At 35.5% G+C, this 22630-nt stretch overlaps 1 protein-coding gene across 2 annotated transcripts in view; it reads right to left on the bottom strand.

Annotated features, from left to right (window-relative positions):
- LOC142356291 (ABC transporter C family member 8-like) overlaps positions 1-22630 on the bottom strand; it is a 38811-nt gene that overhangs the window by 1997 nt on the left and 14184 nt on the right. The window contains exons 4-13 of one of the 2 annotated variants that reach the window (XM_075408259.1): positions 22370-22539; positions 19047-19224; positions 18273-18390; positions 10107-10328; positions 6857-7230; positions 6118-6290; positions 5400-5450; positions 4653-4974; positions 3272-3510; positions 917-1270 (exon numbers count right to left, since the gene is read on the bottom strand). In XM_075408259.1, coding sequence (XP_075264374.1) covers positions 917-1270; positions 3272-3510; positions 4653-4974; positions 5400-5450; positions 6118-6290; positions 6857-7230; positions 10107-10328; positions 18273-18390; positions 19047-19224; positions 22370-22539 — 2201 coding nt within the window. The remainder of the gene's footprint in view (positions 1-916; positions 1271-3271; positions 3511-4652; positions 4975-5399; positions 5451-6117; positions 6291-6856; positions 7231-10106; positions 10329-18272; positions 18391-19046; positions 19225-22369; positions 22540-22630) is intronic. The other variant, XM_075408274.1, reaches the window with a different exon arrangement.

Below are 22630 nucleotides of genomic sequence, written 5' to 3' on the forward strand. Positions count from 1 at the left end.
AGAATTTGAAATGTATTGGTGCGCTGTCTTTTTTTTAAGATCTGTTCACACATTTTCATGATTTTTGAAGTCAAATTGGAGTAGTGATTTCGGTCACGCCGAAACAGGAAGTGGAGCGAAAAAGCGAGTGCTTTTGTGTAGTGAAATTTATTGGCTCTAATTTTAAAGTAGAATGGCAAAACGGTCTTTGAACAAAAATTCGCTTTCTCGCTAGTGGTGTTTTGTTCACATGTGGAAATTTCACTTTGATTTTTACTGTTTTCTCGATTTTTTGGATCGGATTTTTTTAAATGGTTTTCTCAATCCATGCATAGTCCGTTCAAGGTCTAGTTTTCTGTTTAGTCAATGAAAATTCTTTGAATTGTACGTCAGGACTTGTCCTGCTATGTTTTTTAATTCGTCGTCTCCATCGATGATTCTTACGACCTGACTTCTTGGAATTGACTTTTTCAATGACTTCAGTGAATTCTACAGCTTTGCAGTTAAAATTTGGGTTCGTGACGTCATTTCTGCTTTTAGGTCAATTGCGTGACTTACCTCACTCAAAAAAGCGAATTCTGAACTCACTTATAGAACTTTAAATTTTATGAACAAATACTGTGTGCATCTAAGTGTGCATATTAATAGTGTGCATCTAAGTAGTGCCAAACTTTTATGCCCTAAATCTTGATTATTAGTCTTGAGTTTTGAAAAAAGCTCTTTTAGGACTTTTTCTTATAGACAGTATGTGTCATGAAATTGTCAGGCCGAATATAACCCAAAAAGTGTAGTTGTCTATTAAAGGACTGGTGGTCGATCTGTCTATGTTATTTCTTTATTTGTTTCAGTTCATGGAAGGCCACAAGCGTCTATCGCGGCTATTTTCCGGCAATCTGCCGGCTATGTTGCTAAAAATGCCTGATTAAAATTGACTCACCCTCTGTAACGGGACTTTTCTAATGTCAATTCCATCTATCGTGATCTTGGAGTCCTCGTGCAGGTAGATCAGTCTAACCAGAGCAAGAATCAAGGAAGACTTCCCAGAATTTGATCTTCCCACAATGGCTGTCTTGAAATTTGGCTTCATATTAACACTCAGTCCATTTACTACAAAAGTGGGAGCTTTTTGCTCTGAGTCGGAGCTGTCCTCGTCTTCGTCACTGTCTTGATCAATTAGTGGTTTTGCAGCTTTGGTCTTTCTGATTGGTTCGTAGCTGGCCTTGACGTTGCGCATGGCAATGGTTCCTCTGATTGGCCATTCGGGTACCAGACGTCTATCTTGCTCCTCCTGCTTAAATAAATTTGGTAATATTTTTTACATGAAGTAACGCACGATCAAACTTGAGCTGAACTTTGTGGTGACGTAACAATATAACAACGAGGACCGGTACTGCGTGTCTGCACATAATGATCCAACCCATTAAATAAAAGAGAAACATTGTTAAAGGAAAATGCGTTTCCTGATGTAAGGAACTTTTTTGAATTTATTCTACATGGTTATGCTGTGCGATCTCTGTACGATACATATTAAGGCAGACCCAAGATGGGCTCCTTTTACAGCCTTAAAGTATAAAGAGCTAGGGCTACTTATTTCTGCGCCCGGAGTAGGCTTACCTATATCTCTCAGACTAACCGACTCAGTAAAACACTGAAGATAAACTTCTATTATTACGATGGTACTAAAGTACAGCACCGGAGTCAAGAGTATTTACATGGTGTATCTAACTAATAGACTGGTTATAGTTAGTGAAGTTCTCTCTATATAAAAGAGAATAGTGTCTTCTCAGTCTCTGATTGGATGGAGGTGTACATACAGTATTTCTACTGCTATAATATTGTACTTAATCAAATTACTGCATAAAAAAAAGAAGCTGACCCTCATAGGTCAGAACAAGTCTTGGAGTCTTTTTCTAAAAAAAAATCTTGAGACCTAGAGTTGTGCAACAATTTTGAATAAAAATTTATATTTTCTGCTCATAATTTCGTCTAATTGTCGCTCTCTAGCCTTCGAGATTCCTATACATAAGACTTAAACAAAAACTTTAAAAAACTCACGATTCAACACCTATTCTATCCCACGACTATCAGGCAATAAGTTTAAAGTCAGGAATAAAGAGAAATAAATAAGTTCTTTTTTTTCAAATTTGACTGTTTTCTAATTAAGTTGGCACTTTTTAAATTTTTACAAGGAAAAAAATAAGATTGAGAAAAATTTGAGCACTTTCAATTTCAAATAAAACAATTGCTCAAAATATTTACAGTGATAGCTAGCCAGAAAGACAGAACGTAGCGGAAACAGAATTAATAAAGCAAAAACAGAAATAAATTATCCGCACGTTGAAAAATTTTTCTATCACAAACCGAAAATCCGTTTAAATTTCTCACTTCTGTTTGAAAGCAGTTTGCAAAAATGTCACGCCTTAAATCTACTAGCTTTTCTTTCCTCTTACTATTCCGGCGTGATTAAAATCACTTCTCTAATTTGACTTCTCGTTGACAAGAAACGGTCGAAGAAAGTCATCAGATATGAAAAAAAAGAAAGCACACCAATACATTTTAAATTCTGTGAATTGTAAAAAAATATGATAACTGTATTTTGCCCTCTGCATTTTCTTAAGCACGCTAAACGGCCAAAACGACAAGGAAATCAAAGTTTTGAATGTAAATATTGAATAGATTTCATCTTTCCACTCTCTTTCCGCACTATTCACAATTTAGTGAATCCTTTAGCAATCTTATAAGTATAATTTGTTTTCTTGATTTTACAAGTATTTGTGTTGAGTAACTGGGCAAAGTACGTAAAAACGCGAGAAATGTTAGAACTTTTGAGTACAAAAACATCGCAATTTTCAATTTTGCGATCAACAAACCAATCTAAGATGCTGCTAAAACATCACCCCAAAACATTGAGAAAAATTTGTCCAATAAATTGTTGTTCGATTTGAAGCGGCCTCACTGAGAAAAACCAAGAAACGTGAAAGTTGCAAATTTATGCCTTAATTTTTCCTGAAGAAAACAACGACCAAAAAAGGCCTTTGCATAGATGGATTTTTGCAAAAAAAAATTGTTAATTGATACTTTTTTTCCACAAAGGATATCAACCGGCCAATAAACTGACTGAACAAAAAACTCAAGCCCTCAATGTTACTATATCCCGTTTTCATGGAGTTTTGGAACATAAAAACAGAAAAAAATTGGGCTAAAATTTATTCTTACAAACTAACACTTGTTCTATTAGATATCCATCATTGTCAGTTTAGAATTTTTTCTCATTTTAGGGACGATTTTTTACCTGTGACTCCACTGCATTTAGGGAGAACCCGCCCTCCTCCTGTTTGAGTCGCATGAACTCTCTGAGGTTCTCTACTCTCGCAGTTTCTGCCTCCACATCCCCCAGACAGTTGACAAATGCAAAGAGTGCAAAGTTCATCTGTAGAGCCATGTTGACAACTATCCCCACCAGACCCACATCTTTAGCTCCATCCCGTTGCAACACACAATAGATACTGGCACCAGTTATCAGCAGGTTACCTGTGGTCAGATATATTGTAGTCAATTATTTCAATGGATTAAATTATTACTAAAAATTAATATAAATTTTAGAATCTATTCTGTTTGCCCCCCCCCCCCCCCATCTTAGTGGGTTGTATTTTTTACGCCCCTGTGCTATATAACAACGTGCTATATAACAACATACAATATATAACGGGGGGGGGGGGGGTAAAAACACTGGGGGCCGAAACAGAATAGATCCAAATTTTAGTTATTGACCAGAAGAAAAAGCGTCACCTATTTAAAATTTTGTAACTTATTTTGATATAGAAAATTGTCTCGCCAGAATGTCCATTTCAAAATACATTACTTCCAAGTACATAATTCTTCATCGTGATGCAAAAAAGTTTGATCGGAAAATCAATCTTTTGAAGGTGACGATGTGCTTCCAACTGTCATAAATTGCCAAATGTTGATATAATCCAATAGTTGATAAAACGAAATTTCATTTCTCATTTCTTTTCCAAGATAATTTTTCGGTGATCCTTGATTTTTTGTGGAATACATGTTTTCTCAGACTCGTATTATCATACGTTTTTGTACTTGTGACTCAAGGTTTTAAATAGTTTCTAAAGGACGGCTCTTTAGCGGAACGTTTCCCAATTTGCAGGTGAGAGTATATGATAGTTGTAAGGATGATACAAAAATACCGTACCAGGCTGAGTTCTCAGACCGCATCGAATTCTGATCAAACTCATTCGAGCAAACTCTAAAACTTCTGTGCAATAAATTATATGGCCTGGGAGACCTCGAGAACAATGCAGTCTTATCAGAGGCCGTGAACAATCATTTGTTACATAAATCACGCATACATCAATCCAATTTCGGATCTATTCTGTCTTGCCCCCCCCCCCCCGCTTAGTGGGCTTTTACGCCCCCCAGGAGCACGTGCTACTTTTTTTTTTGGTGGGGGGGGGGGCGTAAAAAACACTTGGGGGGGGGGGGGGGGGGGCGTAAAAAAACACTTGGGGGGGGGGGGGGGGGGGGGGCAAAACAGAATAGATCCCGACCGAATTTAATTATCTGTTGCTAACTTGGAATCATATTTTTAAAACTACTTTTTATAAAAATGGAATTATACGTTTAAAACAGATATGTTCAAGGAAAGGCTGATATCTTACCGAGAGACTGTAATCGCAGAATGAGCCACTTTTGAGCTGCAAATATGTAATATGCCACTTTGAGATCCTTGTCCAATCTCTCACGCAGAAGAGCACAGCTTTGGGGCTGAAGATCAAAAGTGCGAATCTGAATCAACATCGACGTTGTTTTCTGGTAGATTCCAATCAGTCCAACTTCTGTCTGCTCCTGCTTGATTCGCATTAACTGCTTCCGCACTCTGGCGTAGAGGCGTTCTATGAAGATGTATACGACGAACATGGCCACCAGCACAATTGAGAAATAGGGGATGTTGTAAGCTATGATAAGTCCCAGAGCCAGAAGCTGAAAAGTTTTTCAAAGGAATTTACCGGAGTAGGAATATATGAAAGTTTGAAAAAATATATTTCCAACTCGAACGCGATTAAATTTCTGGTAATCTCACCAAGTAAAAATCGTAGTCACTTCAATTTAAACTATATGAAATGCGATAAAGTGGTTAGAAAACTTTTGTGTAGGCATAGATCAGATCAGATTGTACACGGTGAAAATTTCTGATTCTGATGAAAGAGAAAAGTGACAAACCTTATTTAAAATGTCAAATTCAATTCTGATGGAGACAAAAATCAATGATCTAACGTGTTCCCATAACCCAAAGACATCACGTTTAGAGAATTTGATGAAAGTCGAATTATAAAATTGCAACTCTTGTAGAGTGAACAGAATCTGATCCTGAATATCGGTTTATGTATCGTTTGAAGGAAACTCACCTGATAAAAAGCAGCCAGACTGAAGAAAACTTTGAAGCCAAACACCTCCACCTAAACAACCATTCTCTACTAATACAAATTTAGTTGATTCAAGGAAAAAATCTGTCAAGTTTGAAATCTTTACAAAAAGAAATATAGGCGAATTATCGCTCTGTTGGAATTCCATTTTATTTGTGGGAGAAGATAGAGAGGAAAGGTAGCAGTTGCAATCAAAATAAACAACTTAATATTTTCATAAATTGTGTGTATTTTTCACGGTTCGATGTTTGCTGCAAGTTTGGAGAAAGTTAGAATGCATTTTTAATTGTACTTCCATATGCTCCAATTAATAATCTGACCGGAAGCAGGAGTTATCCCAGTTTAGAGCATCAAAATGTTCTCGGTAAGCTAAGTAGCTGGTTCATGTTCCAAAGAAAAATGATGGGACCGTTCCAGAGATTAAAAAGTCCTCTCATTATACCATTTTAGAACAAAGTAATAATTAATAAGATTATCTGACGACCATTGCCCAGATTTTGGTACGTCGTATTAGACCTCTGATCTGTTCAAAATGGCCTCCGATGAATTAAAATGGCTTTATCGGCAGACCAGACTGTAATTTGTGCTCAGAATTCCCCGTTTTCTGCCAGATCTGGGACCTCAACGAGAATATTAAAGTATTTTAAAATCCTCAACAAAATTATTGAAAAATTTTTAATCGGGCATTTAGTTATCTAACCCTGAGCATATCAACACTGAATCTCTGCAGAATGGTCTCCCGTTTGAGTGCCTGGAACTCTCTCAGAGTGCATCCAAGCAGTGTCTGCACCATGAGCTGGTTGAAGTGAATTGAGGCACGGTAACAGGCGTAGATCTGCAGGGCAGCACGCAGACAGATGAAGACCACATTGCCTGAAACAAACAAACTATTTACAAACAAGGCCATAAATTGGTTCTCATGAAGTAATCGCACGGGGATCTTTTTTCGCACAAAATAGTATTGTTAATTTTTAATATATTTTTGAAAAATGAAACAGTTATATATTCTTCACGTAGTAAAAAAAGTAGACACAAGTCACCCCCCTTATCACCGATCAGTGTTTTCTAAGATACAAAACTCACAATTTGCAAACTAGCAGTCATCATTCGTTCTTCACATAAGTCAATGCTTGACACAGTAACACATTACTGATTCACGCCCCTCTAATAGTAAAAGCTTCATTCAATACTGAATCATCAAGTCGTAATCAGTACGAAACTCACTCCGTTCTCGACAAAAATGGAATGATGGTTTTGAAAATGAAATCACAATATAAATACGCAAGTAGGAACAATTCTTTTTGGAAAAAACTGGGTCGAGCGTTTTACAAAAAAACTAACTTGCGAGATCTTTTCGAGCGTTTCCGCTACGTTTTCTTGTGCATTCCCAATGTCTCAGTTAACAAAGTGACTGCAAAACAACTATAGAAGACAGTTACCGAGTTTTATAGAGCAATACTGAGTGAAGTAGCTCATGTTGTTGTTATGCCTCGAATCCCCGTTGTTTGATGACGCATTACGCATCACATCAATAGTTGCTTCCACCTCCGCAATTGCCCACTCTTTCAACAAAATAGCCCCCAAAACCTCCATTGTGACGTAAGCAAGAGCGGCGAATTGCCACAACGTGAACAAAGCCACCCCAGCACCTTGGATCCAAACCAGAACACTTTTCATCCAGTTTCGGCTGATTTTCTTGTCTGCTTCTTGATCCTCCTCTGATGACGTCACTGATTCGCTGTCTGAGTTGTGAGTTTCCGAGTCTCTCTCAAGTGTCTCATTGTCCATGAATTTCATGTCTATTGCTTCGTAACTGTTTATACATTTCCTTCTCCACATGGCTATTAGATGGTAAATATTTTGTTGGATCAATTTGAGAACTTATTTTGTCAATTTATAAGTTTTTTTAGAGAAATTTTCCTATCATTTGAGAGTTTTATTTACAAAATGTGAGGTCAGATCAATTTTCTGTGTATTAAGGATGTTCCCATGATTAAATTAGTCCCTTTTATCTTTCATTAGTACAAAGACAGGCGAGGCGCTTTTTTCAGATTGTTTTCTCATTTAATCATTTCTTTTTCTATCCCAATTTTTCTCATGTAAAATTGTAAAAATTTCTAAAAAGAAGAGTTGCGAGGAATTCATATATTCTTGATATCATATTTTTAATGACAAATCAGACCTTAAACAAAAGTTCTCTATCAATTCTTCTACCATAAATGTTTTTCCAATCAGATCCTACACGATACGACATAATTTTTGTCTTAATAGACCTAACAGGTTAAAATTTATTTAATCAAAACATTTGATTTTCAAATGAACAAACTCTTGTTGATGCCAGTGGTCTGATATATGCAACAGCCTCAAATATCTAAGCAAAATTGATAGATTTGATCTCCGATGGCAAAACTACCATTTAAGTTAAACTTGAAAGATTTCTAATGCGCTTTACTAGATATTCAAAGCTGTATTCTACTAGCTTTAAAATGGTTACATGACAATTTACCCAATTCCATTTTACCCAATGCCATTTTACCCTATTCCATTTTACCCAACCTGCCATTTTACCCAATGCCATTTTACCCAATGCCATTTTACCCAATACCAACTTACCCAATGCTCTTTGATCTTTTCGTTCAATTATCCGATTACAAATTAGCAGTCGCTATTAGAAGGATGATTTAAAATATTTGTGGACAATATAATCCCATGTTCGGTTGTGATAGTTTCATATCAAGTCCCACGGGCCATTTATTTCATAGTCGGCTAAATAGTCGTTCTGAATAATTTAGCAATGGGGTAAATTGGGTAAGTTGGCATTGGGTAAAATGGCATTGGGTAAAATGGCAGGTTGGGTAAAATGGCATTGGGTAAAATGGCAGGTTGGGTAAAATGGCATTGGGTATAATGGCATTGGGTAAAATGGAATTGGGTAAATTGTCCTGACACCCTTTAAAATAGACCAAATGTTTCTTCGCGCAAAAATTGTTGAGATGAGTTAGTTATCTGAATAAAAGCGCACGTCAAGAAAATAGTTAAATTGCAAACAGACCCACTGTGCCAACATACCCAATGCAATTATACCTATTTTGTTTGATTTTTTCGTTCAATTATCCTATTATAAATCAGCACTCGGAAGTTTAAGCATGTTCTCTAATAATTAAGCCGATCATTTAATCCCATATTCGGTTGTGATAGTTTCATATCAAGTCCCACTGAGGCATGGCCATGACCCACAAAACATAGACAAGAACACTAGCTAAATAGTATGCTAAATAATTTTACTGGTAGTTTCAACATAAGGATAATATTTTGGTTACCTAATGGGTATTTTGTCACATTGGGTATATTGGCATTGGGTGTATTGTCCTGATTTTTGTCCTGACACCATGAAACATATTTCGGGAAAGTTAATTTCTTTCTTCAAAAAACGCCGTAATCAGACTGTTTTTAAATTTACGTTTGTTGTCTTTTTCCAACGTCTAGCTAGAATATGCGACTATCTTTACGCTAAGCCAAATCTGAAAACATTTCTTATCCAATCTTTGCGATAAAAATTTTAATAAGAGGAGAATATTTTGTCTGATATGATGTCATATCACTCCTGAAGAGATACAATTCTACTGAGCATCATATAAGATAATAGGACTGTTTCCCTTTGTGCTTTGTGCCCCCGAGTACGTTATGCAACCCCCCCCCCCAGTAACAGAACACGTGCCATTACATAGTAAATCCTTATGTAAAAATATGGCACGTGCGATCTTTTCCGTTTATGCAACCCCCCCCCCCCCCCAGCTTAGTGGGCACATATTATTTGCACCCCCCAGATGCACGTGCATATATTTATACATAATGATTTACTATATAATGGCACGTGCTCTGTAACTGGGGGGCGCATAACGTACGGGGGGGGCACAAACGGAAAAGATCCGGCACGTGCGTTGGGGGGGGGGGGGGGCAAATAAAAGTGGTGCAACCACTAAGCTTTGGGAGGGGGGGGGGGGGAGGCAAACGTAAAAGACCCAGATCTTACAATGAGAGTTCCAGATTCGCTGTAGCAAGAATTCGAGATGTATAAATGTTCAAAATTCATCTGCGATGCGGTTATCTATCCTTTATATTAAACAAAGCAAAAACATGGTCATATGGGATGTCATTGATATGTAAGCATTCTGCGTTCAGAACTTTTTTAAATATGCTGTTTCCGACATTGATCAAAGCAGTCATACCGCACGTGTTCAGTTCCCAACAAAAATTGACTGCAAAATTAAGTTTAGGTTTTGCCTACGCCTGATAGTTTTTGTTTAATGTAAAATGCGCATAGTTTAGCTAACCTTATGGCATGGTAAGAGAGCGTTATGATGTCTACGAATCCTTTTCAAATCAAAACATCCTAACGGTTTAAAAATTCTTCAACCTGCTATAGCGTGTCCCATGAAGTCGAAATAAGAACACTTTTCAAAAACCATCGGGCAGAGCTCTAAGGTGAAAGTTTAAATGTCAAAAAAACATAATGAAATGGAGCTGAAGTGAAAATGCTTTGGAACATATTATTCAAATAAATTAATTGAGACTTAATTGCCTGTTTTGGCGTTTTCTGAAAGTTCGTTTTGTGGGACAGACTTAAAAATCAGAGCTAACAAAATCAGAAAAAGTTGGCTATTATAGGCGGAGAAAGAAATGCAATGCCTGTTTTTGCGGGGTCTTGACAGTGAGTTCGGTACCCTTTTGGTAGGAGATGCTGAAGAAAATTTGCGACCAGCAACTGGAGTTGTCCCGAACACTGACAGTGGTGAGCCTGGCTCCTCGACTGTGGGGTTTAGGTTATCATTGGCTTGTTGTTCCTCCTCTTCGGGTACCTGGAAAGTCTCTCTACCCGAGGGACTGCTCACAAAACTCTCACCTCGATGTCTAAAACAACTCAATTTGACTCCTGTTTAGCCAAAAATTAACTCATAATTTATAAATATTTTTTAATTATAACTAAAAGTCTTTTTTTTGTTATTTTTACAAAATTACAAATGTGCGTTTATTTATAAATCTCGTTTATAAAAGAAAAAGGATGAAAATTGCATATTAATGCAAGTCTTTGCAAACTGTTTATAAATTCACGAAATTCCCTAGTCTATTACCGACGGCTATCTTGCAAGATCTTGCAAGAATCTTGCAAGAATCTTGTAAGATTACGCACCATCTTGCAAGATCTTGCAAGATTCTTGCAAGATCTTGCAAGATAGCCGTCGGATATGCAAGAATCTTGCAAGATAAGCGTCGATCTTGTAAGATTCTTGCAAGATAGGCGTCGAACTCTTGCAAGATTCTTGCAAGATAAGCGTCGAAGTCTTGCAAGAATCTTGCAAGATAAGCGTCTGATTTTTGCAAGGGTCTTGCAAGATAAGCGACGAACTCTTGCAAGACCCTTGCAAAATGGGCGTCCGGAAACTTAGTCTTAGCTTGAGCGCGGGCCTTTTTGGCTTCTTTGCTGTCTAGAGTCGGTGCATTACTATGCTCCAGAAGGAGCGCACCTGATCTCTAGCCACCAAAGAAAAAAAAGACCCGAAAGAGCTAAGACTAATGCGCGAAGGGGCCACAAACAAGGGCGGGGGGTTATCGCGCTGCGCGAAGGGGTCACAAACAAGGCGGGGGGTTATCGCGCTGAAGAAAGGAAGAGACAAACATATAAATGAACATCTAAATGCATCAGAAAGGGGGCACAGAGAGGGGTGGGGTTATAGCACCGAAAGAAAGAAACATAAATGAACATCTAAATGCACAAGAAAGGGGGCACAGAGAGGGGTGGGGTTATAGCACCGAAAGAAAGAAACATAAATGAACATCTAAATGCACAAGAAAGGGGGCACAGAGAAGGGTGGGGGTTCAAGCGAACGAAAAACGGGCGAGCAAAACAGAAACGAACGAAAAACGAGCGAACGAAAAACGAGCGAGCGCGAAAGCAGGCCTATTTTAGTGTTTACCAAGTGATTCACACTTGGTGTGAATAGAATGAACCATTGAAACGATCATTGAACAATTTCTCCTGAAATGAGAGTTTCAAATATTTTGTTGAAGGCAGAAGTGATATGAAAGTTTCTGTTTTGAACAGAGAGCTCCCTTTGACGTCTGAACTCATAAGAGAAAAGGATCATTGAGTTAATAGGACTTTAAAATTTCACTTTTTTCTTGAACATTTTTCGACGTCTATCTTGCAAGATCTTGCAAGGTTCTTGCAAGATAGGCGTCCGGATCTTGCATCTTGCAAGATAAGCGTCATTTGCAAGAATCTTGCAAGATCTTGCAAGATAAGCGTCATTTGCAAGAATCTTGCAAGATCTTGCAAGATAAGCGTCGGAGTTCGACTAGGGTTGTTTAGAAATTTTTGAAAAATAGAGCAAAAGAAAATTTTTATTAAAAGTTTGAAGAATAATGCATCTTTTTGCAAAGATTTTTGAATTATTGATAATTTTTTTAAATTTCCATTAATTTCGTTTTTCTACTAGGGTGGTAGGAGAAAAATGCCAGATTACTTCAATGCCATTTGATACCAGTGGATCATAATTCGGCATAAAGAATAATGCATCTTTTTGCAAAGATTTTTGAATTATTGATAATTTTTTTAAATTTCCATTAATTTCGTTTTTCTACTAGGGTGGTAGGAGAAAAATGCCAGATTACTTCAATGCCATTTGATACCAGTGGATCATAATTCGGCATAAAGAATAATGCATCTTTTTGCAAAGATTTTTGAATTATTGATAATTTTTTTAAATTTCCATTAATTTCGTTTTTCTACTAGGGTGGTAGGAGAAAAATGCCAGATTACTTCAATGCCATTTGATACCAGTGGATCATAATTCGGCATAAAGAGGATCTAATTTAAGAAACTGGACCAGAAGTCCTAATAATTTTTCTCCTGCAATCATTCCACCAGACACAGATAATTAGGGCAGAGGATCGTTTTTGTGATCCATCTGCCTTTCTCGATTTGCCGTCATCTCAAGATCTAAGAATTTAGAAATATTTTGACTCCAATGACTTGCAAATATGTTGTGAACAAAGTTTGAACTCGAAATAGGGCATAAAAGAACATTGCGACGCAGAAGTATACCCAAATCCTCACGGGCAGATATGCCCGATGCGTGTATCTCGTGTTCATTTTTACTATGTTAATACATTGAAAGTGGAAAAATATTGCGGAAAATAGCAAATTTAGCAGAAACCGGCAAAATGGAAGGGAAATTAGCAACTCGTGTTCACAAAAGTGTCCTAATCCTGGCCGCGAAATACAAGTACACACTTTAAAACCTATATTTCGTGTATCACGCATCCGCTCCATATATGTATCCATTTTTCGCACGCAATGTACCTCGATTTCGCATATAATCCGCAACTAAGTCCAATTTAATGCGCTTTGAGCATAAAAGTGATTATTAAAGCTCTATTACTACTTTATTATTAATTTTTAGCCGGTTCATTTAATCTACACCAGTACATCAACATACCGTCATAGAAGTTTTTTTGATTATTATTTCACGATGTTTGAAACGGGAAACATTTGAAACGGAAAGATTTTTATTAATCAGAAAAATTTGTCACGTTGAATTAACATTAACACAGGAGATTTCATGTACATCTAATAGATTTGACCAGTGAAAATAGATTTGGCCACTCCCACATTGACAAACAAAGACTTTTTTGAGCGAGAGGTTTTTCGGGAAAAAAATCTATTTTTGTGGCATTGGGAAGTACACCATGTATGCCACTAAATAGATTCAAACAGTGGAATAAGATTTGGCGAATGAGAAAAGATTTGATCAGTGAAAAAAGATTCGGCCACTCCCACATTGACAAACAAAGCGTTTTTTGAGCGAGGGATTTTTCGGAAAAAATCAGTTTTGTGGCAATTTTTGTGAAATTTCATGGTTTTATTTTTGAGTGCCAGCACAAAGTGAGCACATCCATTGCCATTTTTTTCATTTCGGATTTATTTAAAGCACTTTTGGGGTCAATGAACCTATTTTTTATGTGCTCCTGCAAATCAAGCAAAAAATTAGATTGAAATTGTCGAAAAAATGTTAAAAAATAAAAAAGTCCACAAATATGTTTTTGTTTCAAACGCGCAGAGATAACAATACAGTTATCACCAAGGATTTAAAATGTCTCCTTTCTCGAACAAGAGAGAATTGACTGAAGCTTTGCAGCTATTAATGTCAGTTTTGAACGGAAATTATTTTTAAATACAAAATACTCAGAAGAAACTCTTAATCTCCTCTATTCAACGTATGAAATTAAACATTGAAAAAATCATTCTGCCACAACCATTTGTTGATTTTTAACGTTTGAAAATTGGTTTGTTTGTGATTTTTCGGTTTGAATGTTGAACGAAATTTTTGCTTGCTCGAAAATTTTATTTAAGTATACATTGGCCCATTTTTCGTTGCTTGAAAAGACAAAATATGCAAGTTTTCACAAAGGCACTTAACAAATGAGTCATTGAGCAAAAGGCAGGCAGCACAAATGCGTCTTTAAAACATTGGACCACCTAGACGTAATAGTCGAGAGATAAGAAGGCATTTTACCTAAAAAACAGACGAATTTTTTGCGTTTCCGAACTATACTTTTCTAATGTGCCAATTTTTCAAGTATTGACACCAAAGCAACAATTTTTTGTTTAATACAATTCAAATAAATAGAAGATACTACGAAAATAGTTTGAGCAAAATTCTACAATTCTTTGACCCATGGGGTTACATCATATTTCTGAAATACGAAACGACTTTAGAGAAACATTTTGACGAAATTGCAAAACTTGACTTTATATAACACTAATCCTAAATTTCTTTACATCATGGCCAAAGTGGGCCTGACACACTATTTTCTTATCACTTTGAACCACTTAGACCCAACAGTCGAGAAGTATGAAGTCATTTTACTCAAAAAACAGACAAATTTTTGCCTTTCCGAACATTATTTTTCTAATGTAGCAATATTCAAGTATTGACCTCAAAGTTTGAGTTTTCGGTTTAATACAATTGATATGAATAAGAGATATTAAGGAAATATTATGCTCAACATTCTGCAACTTCTTGACGCATAGGGTCACATCATATTTTTAAATAAGAGACGAAATTCAGAAACATTTGACGAAATCGCTAAACTGGACTTTATATAAAACTAATCTTAAATTTCTTTACATCATAGCTATATCTAGCCTGACACACGTTTCTCTTATCACTCTGAGCCACCTAGACCCAATAGTCCAGAAATAAGAAATCATTTTCTATAAAAAACAGACACATTTTTTGCGTTTCCAAACTTTACTTTTCTAATGTACCAATTTTTCAAGTATTGACCCCAAAGCAAAAATTTTGGGTTTAATAAAATTCATATGAATAGGAGATACTACGAAAATAGTATGAGCAACATTCTACGACTCCTTAACCCCTAGGGTCACATCACATTTTTTAAATAAGAGACGAATTTTAAGAAACATTGGATGAAATAGCAAAACTCGACTTTGGTGTTCAGAATCTAAAGACATGTAATTCGCTCACCAAATTACAACCAAATAAACTTTTTGATTAGTTTGCAAACTAATTTTTTTTCAGTGAATTAAAAACAGAAAAAGAATAATTTTGACTTTTTTTCTGAAAAATACCTCAAAATTTTTTTTATGATATTTGTCGTATTTTCAGGTCAATTTTCCCTTCTTGGTAAACAAAAGCCGCTTGGTTTCTACATCATTGCCCCTACTTATAGTTCCCCTGAGGTTGCCAGTCCAACATTGGTATACAAGCTCTTTTTTTAGCGAGGGTTTTTTCGGAAAAAAACCGGTGGCTCGACTTTGTCTTTTAAGTTGTTTGTATTTAAATCGCGTTAAAGCGTTAAAAGCCTCAATCAATTTTTTTTAATAAAGTGCTTACTACAAAGTATTAAACCACTTTTGCATGCTCAAAATGCGCGCATTTAATTAGGCTCGATTGCGAATTAGTGATACTTGTAATGCGAATAGTAGACACCTAAATTGAGCGGAAACGTGCTACAAGACTTGTATCCTACTTTTCGTTCCGAATGTTCTTTTACAAAATGTTTAACCACTTTCGCATGCTCAAAATGCGCGCACTTAATTAGGCTCAATTGCGGATTAGAGATACTTTTAGTGCGATTAATAGACACCTAAATTGAGCGGAAACGTGCTATAAGACTTGTAACCTAGTTTTCGTTCCGAATGTTCTTTTATTTCGCAAAATTGGCGGAACCCCTTTTGCGAAAAGTAAGATACAAAGGATCACTCCTAATTTCGATCATTTTATGTATCTAATTTTTGAGCCAATTTTACTAAGGTGGAAATTTTGGGGTATACCTCTGCGTCGTAATGAAGAAATTATCGACTCTTAAGTGAAAAGTAATCCACAAAAACACCCCTGCCCAATGTTGGGTGCATAATGGGAGCCCTCTATTTCTATATAAAAAGATTGTGATTTTCAAACAGGGTTGTTTTTCAAACTTATCACTAAATAAAAATATTTAAATGTGAGGACGAATTGAAAACATGGTAAGGTAAAGAACGGGCAACACATATGAGATCTATATTATAAAAGTTTAAATCAATTAAACAAATAGCTTCGCTTCTTTGACAGCCACTACTGTTTAAGAGAAACCAAATTTGCCACGCCCTATCAGCGGCATAGAAAATCGGATGAAAAAATGAGCTGCTAGGAAGAGAAAAACTTACTTTTGCTCTTAGCTAAGTCAGAATATCAGCACAGGTATCGTTTGTCTGTGCAGCTTTTTTCGGAGCTAAATGTCTCATCAGAATCACGCTGATGGACCAGCCCCGGTTGTGTATGTAAAGGTATTTGCACAGAAAGTGGCTTTCTCAAAATCTTTTTTCGTATCTGATGTTCTACATCAGTTCATCAATTATGTAGGCTTCCAATGATCTTGAGTGGATAAACTACAGATTGTTAATTAAAGCAAAATAAATACAGAGTAGTAATAATGAACGGATATGATAATGATAATGATGTGTTTCCTTGTTCCTTAAAAACAGTTATTTAGATTTTTCAGTTTTTCAAATGGTGAACCTTGCGTCTTAAAAACAGGAGACACTTCAAAACTAAAAAAAATGATTGAGGTATTTTGTGTCTAGTCTTAATGGTTTTAAAACTCATAATCAAATGTTATGAACAGTTGCTATACTCATAATCGTAAACTCATAATCGTAAGGTAAATTGCTATAAATTTTTACTAATTCCTCATTATTTCAGATTAGATATAGTTTCCTCAATCGGATATGTTTCAGTAAAGTATTTAGAGGTAAAATTTGCATGTAGAAGACAGTTAGATATAATATATTATGATTCATAGCGGATTATATTGTCCAAAAATTATGCTGTCAAATTGCACCTGAAACAACCTCCAAAATGATGATATATAAAAGAAAAACCAACTTCTCTTAACTCATATTTTTAAGCCAAGGTTAAACACTATGGTACCAAAAAGCTACGTATAGCATGATTTCTGCTTTTAAAGCATGATTCGTGCTTCATCAGCATGAATTGCGCTAAGGCGTGAAAAAAGCTGTGAAAGTTAGAAATTTTAAGAGAAATTTCATTCTCACTTTCTCCGCTTAAACAGAAAAGATGGTTAAACCGCTTTGTTCTTTTACCGTTTGCCAAGTTGTTACGCTACGAGATGTCGAATTGTCGTGGTCTAAAATACATAAACAACTCAACTTGAAATCAAGATCCAGTGCACAGTATGCATACAAACGTTACTTGAAAAACAACAGTTTCGAGGCCCAAAAATCGAGCGGAAGACACCACAAATTGTCAAAAAAATCAGAAAAAAAGTAGTTACCGATGTTTTGAAAGATCCCGAGACCTCACTGGAACGCATTCGAGTGCCTCATAACGCTTTCTCATGCAACGATACAATTTAGACAGTTAGACGAATTCTCAAAAAATATGGCGTTTCAAGAAATGCTGCAAAAAAGTCCGTTTAAAGAAGAAAAGCAAGTGTTTTTGTTCAAAATTGTGTACCAATACGCTCAAGAAGCCGTTCTCTTTCTGACAGATTGTTGTTTTTACTGATGAAACAAGAGTGCGCATCTCCAGTGACGGAATTGTTAGAGTTTTTCGAAGTAATGGAACGAGATTTTTTGAAAACAAAAATATGAGTTCGGACAAACAATCACTTATGTTTTGGGGTGCAATACAATCAGATGGACGGAAGTTGCTTGTTAAGTGTCCAAACAATCTAAACGCTGTCGGTTGTTTGGAAATTTTGAAAATTTACGAAAAAAATGCTTTTCCTGGACATTATTTTTCAACAAGATAATGCTCCTGTGCATAAATCGAAGATTATCGGCAATTTTTTCCGAGAAAACGAGTGGAGGGTACCAGAATGGCCAGCATACAGTCCAGATCTGAGTCCTATTGAAAATTTATGGGCCATTTTGAAGCAACGATTACGAAAACAGACAGTTTTTTGGCAAAATTTAGAAGAAAAAGTGTATGAAATTTGGAATGAAATTGACGCAGACGTCGTCCGAGAAACCTGTATGAAAACTATACAAACCGTCTACTAGACGTTAAAAAAGCTAAAGGTGTAATGACGCGTTATTAGAGAATAAATTTGAACCTCAAAATGTTATTTTATTTGATATTTGTATTGCTTTTTAAAAAATCTTTAGGTGTACGTAGCTTTTTGGTACCATAGTGTAAACTATTTTCAAACCGAAATAAAGAATGAAAAAATTGCGTTTCATTGTACGATAATTTGGTTACCAGCATCAGGGTTTCTAAAAATAGGTGTAACTGCATTTCCGATGTTTTAAAACGTTCAATCACTTACTTTCTGTCTGGGATAGGACTGGCATCTATTGGAAGATACTTCAGAATAGACGCTGCAGAAATTTTTCTCATCTTGTCCGGACCCTCACTTGAAGACCTCACAACAGATCCTGCGCCCCCTGAAAATTTGCAATCACCCTAAATATCTTAAAATTACTTTTTACCATGTTTTTCAACATATTGAGAGAGAGAGAGATGCACATTGAAATTTTAATGTAAAGTAAAGTTTCTTTGTTCGTATTAGGGAAGATTTTTGAAAATGCTCAATATACACTGTTTGAGACAAATGATGCCATTTTAAGTCGGCAAATTAGGCATGTGCAACAAAAAAGAAAACACGCGCATTCAACTCCCAAAAGTGTCCATCATGAGCAATTTCGGAATTCACAATTAATAACCGAAGTTAAATTGACAATAAAATTCGCCATTTCAAAACTTTCACACTATGTGTTTCAATCAATGGTAAGAGAGTCTACAGAAGTCTCTCTGAAGTTCTGGCTAACATCTCGCAATGTTACTCGGTTCTGAATTAGTACCAGAAGTTCCTACCGTCTTTAACAGAGTCACATAACCTACACTTAAATTTATCCACTCAATCTTTCTGCATTAATTTCTCCATCTTTCTGGTCTTTTAATGGTTAGCAACGTTAATGGGAACCTCCAATTATCTTCCACACTATGAATGTGACACTATGAACAAGATTAAGTTCGCAATGTACGCTTAAAATAAACTGTTAAAAGTGCCCAATGTAGCTACACTACAGCAACTATTCACCATGTTGAGTGTTGGAAGCAGTTTCGATTACTGGAAACTCGAAGCGTGTGTGGTGGGGTCTGATTGATGGGGAGGGTGTGACCGCTAGTTGTTGTTTGATGCTTCCCACTGAGCTGGTACTGTTCTTTCGAATGGACCTCCGCCTGCCTGAGGGAAGCGGGGATTCACAGCCAAGTTTCTAAAATAATTTAGTACGATATAAGTCCAAAGAGGTCATCTGTCAAAAAAATAGTCCAAAAAAATCGTCCCTAATGGACCGTCGAATGCATCAAAACATTACCATGGTTCAGATGTCAGGCTTATGAAAAGACGTTGTCGATGGATATTGAGTGTGAAGAGATTTTGTGTCCACTCGACTTTAATTGTCGAGGTCGACCATGAGCTGACCCACAAGGGTATTGCATTAGCCGATAAACCATGTTTAGATGAAAAGAACGTGCGTCGACTTATGAAAAGATTGTGTTTGATTTGTTTTGACGAGAGTAAAAAAAGACCAGTTCAAAAATATAAGGTATCAAAATGACGTGGGTCCGCTTGAGAAAATACCATGGTCGGCCGATATGATGTATAAAAAAACAGCGGTCGACTGGTATTGGCTATGCAAAGATTGTGTGTCAACCTATGAAAAGACTGCTCGAAATTAATTGTGGTATTGACATTGTATCGAAGATAGAGCGTTGTATCAGTTAGAGAAATTATCCCCACCTCGAGTTAATGTGTTTTTTTTTTCATATGCCAAACCTTCAAACTTGGGTAGAACAACTTGGGTAAAAAATAATTCATTTTTTATCATTTCAATTTTTTAAATCCATTTAAGCGCAAAGTTATTGAACAATATAATTTTAAACCACACGAACGAATACTAAAAGTATGAGTGGTTTTAATACAAAATCGCTTATAACAAAACTCTTATAATTTGCAAAAAAATGACATTGAGTTCATGTATTTGACAAGAGTCCGACTGCTTTAGCCCTTTTATAAGTTTGATTGTGAGCCCTTTTTTTCGGAGTCAATTTGTTTGAAAGAGGACATTTTTGAAGGGTTTGTAACAAATTGGTAAGCAGTATCTCTATAAATCTTTGATTAAAAAACAATTGCCTGACTTGTTACTTTCCTTTTCTTTAATTCATGCATTTTATTTGAGACGAATGGAACACGTTTTGTTATTCTTTGAGTAGAAAAGAGCTGACAGATTAAAGAAAAATATTTTTGCCCCAAATGAGTTTGTAGTTTACGAGAAATCATTATGTGTTCTGAGAAATTTTCGTGGAGTAATTTTTAAAAACGAAAAGGCGCTTGTAAAATTTATAATGGCTAATGCTTCTCGCGGGGATACAAAATCTTTTCGAAAATTTAATACCAACAGCTGAATTAGCACCAGAAGTCCCCAATGTCTTCAACAGAGTCACATATCGTGCACTTAAATATCGTGTCCTGTGCCATGATATATAAAAGTGGTTTCATAAAATATTGAATCAATTGTTGACAAGAAGATTCTTTTATTTCTCGGGGTTTGAAATTTTTTTGCTTGCTTTTTCGAATTCGATTAAGCTGCGTTGTTTAAAACAAAACAAGTTATACAAAAACAATTTTGCTGAGATCTGTAATTGTTATGTTTAACGTTAAGGGGAGAACAAGTTTAACTGTAACCGAATTCATTAGTATTTAATTTTCATAAAGTATCTGAAAAAAAGTATAAAATTCTTTTAATTTTTAAATTCAAAATGTGAATTTCATTTTGTTCTCCCATTGAGTTCATTTTGAACAGATGACGCAAATTTTAATGCAGATTTTGTTTTAAAAAGTGATGTCAATGATTTAAACACCCTTATCTTTTCGTAATCATAGACTACAGAAAAAGATTTGGAACATTATGTGGTCCCAGCCGTTGTGTTAAATAAATTCTCACTTACTGGTAAGGTTTAGTGAGATTAAAAACTACTAATATAGCCGAAACAATACAGTCAAAAAATGAAATGAAAAAAAAATAAATAAAAAACTTAAGTTCGATTAAATTAGGCCGAAACTTTTTGAATTTTATCGCATTTCTTGATTTTTCACAATGCGAGAATATCTTAACTGGAAAACGGTTTTATTCGGTCACATTTTTTTCAGAAACTACAATTATTATGTTGAGCATTTTACTCTAGTTCTCATAAAAAATAAAAATACGGTCTGTTTTGAGTACAGCTTAGGGAAAAAATGCTATACATTTTTTTAAAAAGCACTATAGATAGAAAAACAGTACTTGAAAGGCTGTTGAAAGGTTATCAAACTTCGTAAAGTAGAAATATAATCGGATCTGGAATTTTCACAACTTTGAGCCCGATCCTGCCCCATTTTCATGATCGATGCAAAAGATTTTCAAAGAACATTTATAAATCAATCTATAATACCAGCTAGAAGCTTTTAAAATTTTTTATTAAAAAAGTTTTCTTTTTTTCGACTTTGTTTAGTGACAGAATTATAGGTCAATAGTTTTAGAAGATTTTTGAACTTAAAGCAAAAAAGCTTTTAAGCTTTATTCAAAGATCTGTGAGAGTTTCAATTTTTATTATATATAGTATATTTTTTGTTCTTTCTTCTTATCTTTTAAATTTCCAGATAAATCAAGACTCAAAAAATTCCTAACTATTCGCTACCTTGTGGGTGTGCTAAATTTGTGTAAAAATTGCATTTTTTATAATACCAACTTTTTGTGTTGTAAATGTAAAAAAGTGTTTTAGTCTAGTAATTTAAAGGTTTTGCTTTAAATCTTTATACAGAACACTTCAAAATATTTTAATTGAGTTGGTATGCAAAAACCAAGTTGATTGAAATAGTTCTTGGATAGTTTGCCAAATTAAGCGGTGTCCTCATTTTGTTCGTGATGGTCCTCATTTTTTCGCGTGTCTATGATGACAATTTTTTGTCCAGGCTTCAATTTGGCTTTTTACAGCGAAAAGAATGTTTTGTGTATATTTTTCTACCAAACTTGCTTCAATGTTTTCTAACAACAGCTTCATTTGATTCTCAAAAAACGACGAATAAAAAAATCCTTAGAAAAAAACGAGATTTCATGTTAAAAAATGGATCACAGTTTCAGTTTGGTAGTTTTCCTGGAAAAAGGAATAAAATAATTGTATTGTTCTGACCTATGATGTTCAAAGTGTGTTCTATGCATGTCTATAAACAAAGTTGAGTGGGCAAATCAGGATAGGCTTTTTTGATTAAAAAACTTTTATCTTCTCAATTCTGATTTTTTTTTCATATGATAGGATGGAACATTATGTGCAGATTAGATTTCCTTTGCTTAAGTGTACAAAAGGTGTAAAAATGTTGACCTGTTCACTTGTGAGACTCATTCTTCTTTTGATAGGTTCTTCTAACTGTTGTGAGCACAATCTGTCGATTCTCCTCTGGGTAGTCAGCTGGTGGATCTGTCTCCTCTGTTCCTCCAACCTACTCATCAACAATTCCGCACTTTTGTATCTGAACTCCAAGCCTCCTCCTTCTGAAATATGGAGCAACGGTTATGTATAAAACACCTTACTTTTTCTATACGTTGCAGCATCTTTTAACCATTTTTGTACTTTATGACTACC

The sequence above is a fragment of the Convolutriloba macropyga genome, chromosome 1 (assembly GCF_964194025.1).
Source record: "Convolutriloba macropyga chromosome 1, txConMacr16.3, whole genome shotgun sequence".
NCBI lineage: Eukaryota > Metazoa > Xenacoelomorpha > Acoela > Convolutidae > Convolutriloba > Convolutriloba macropyga.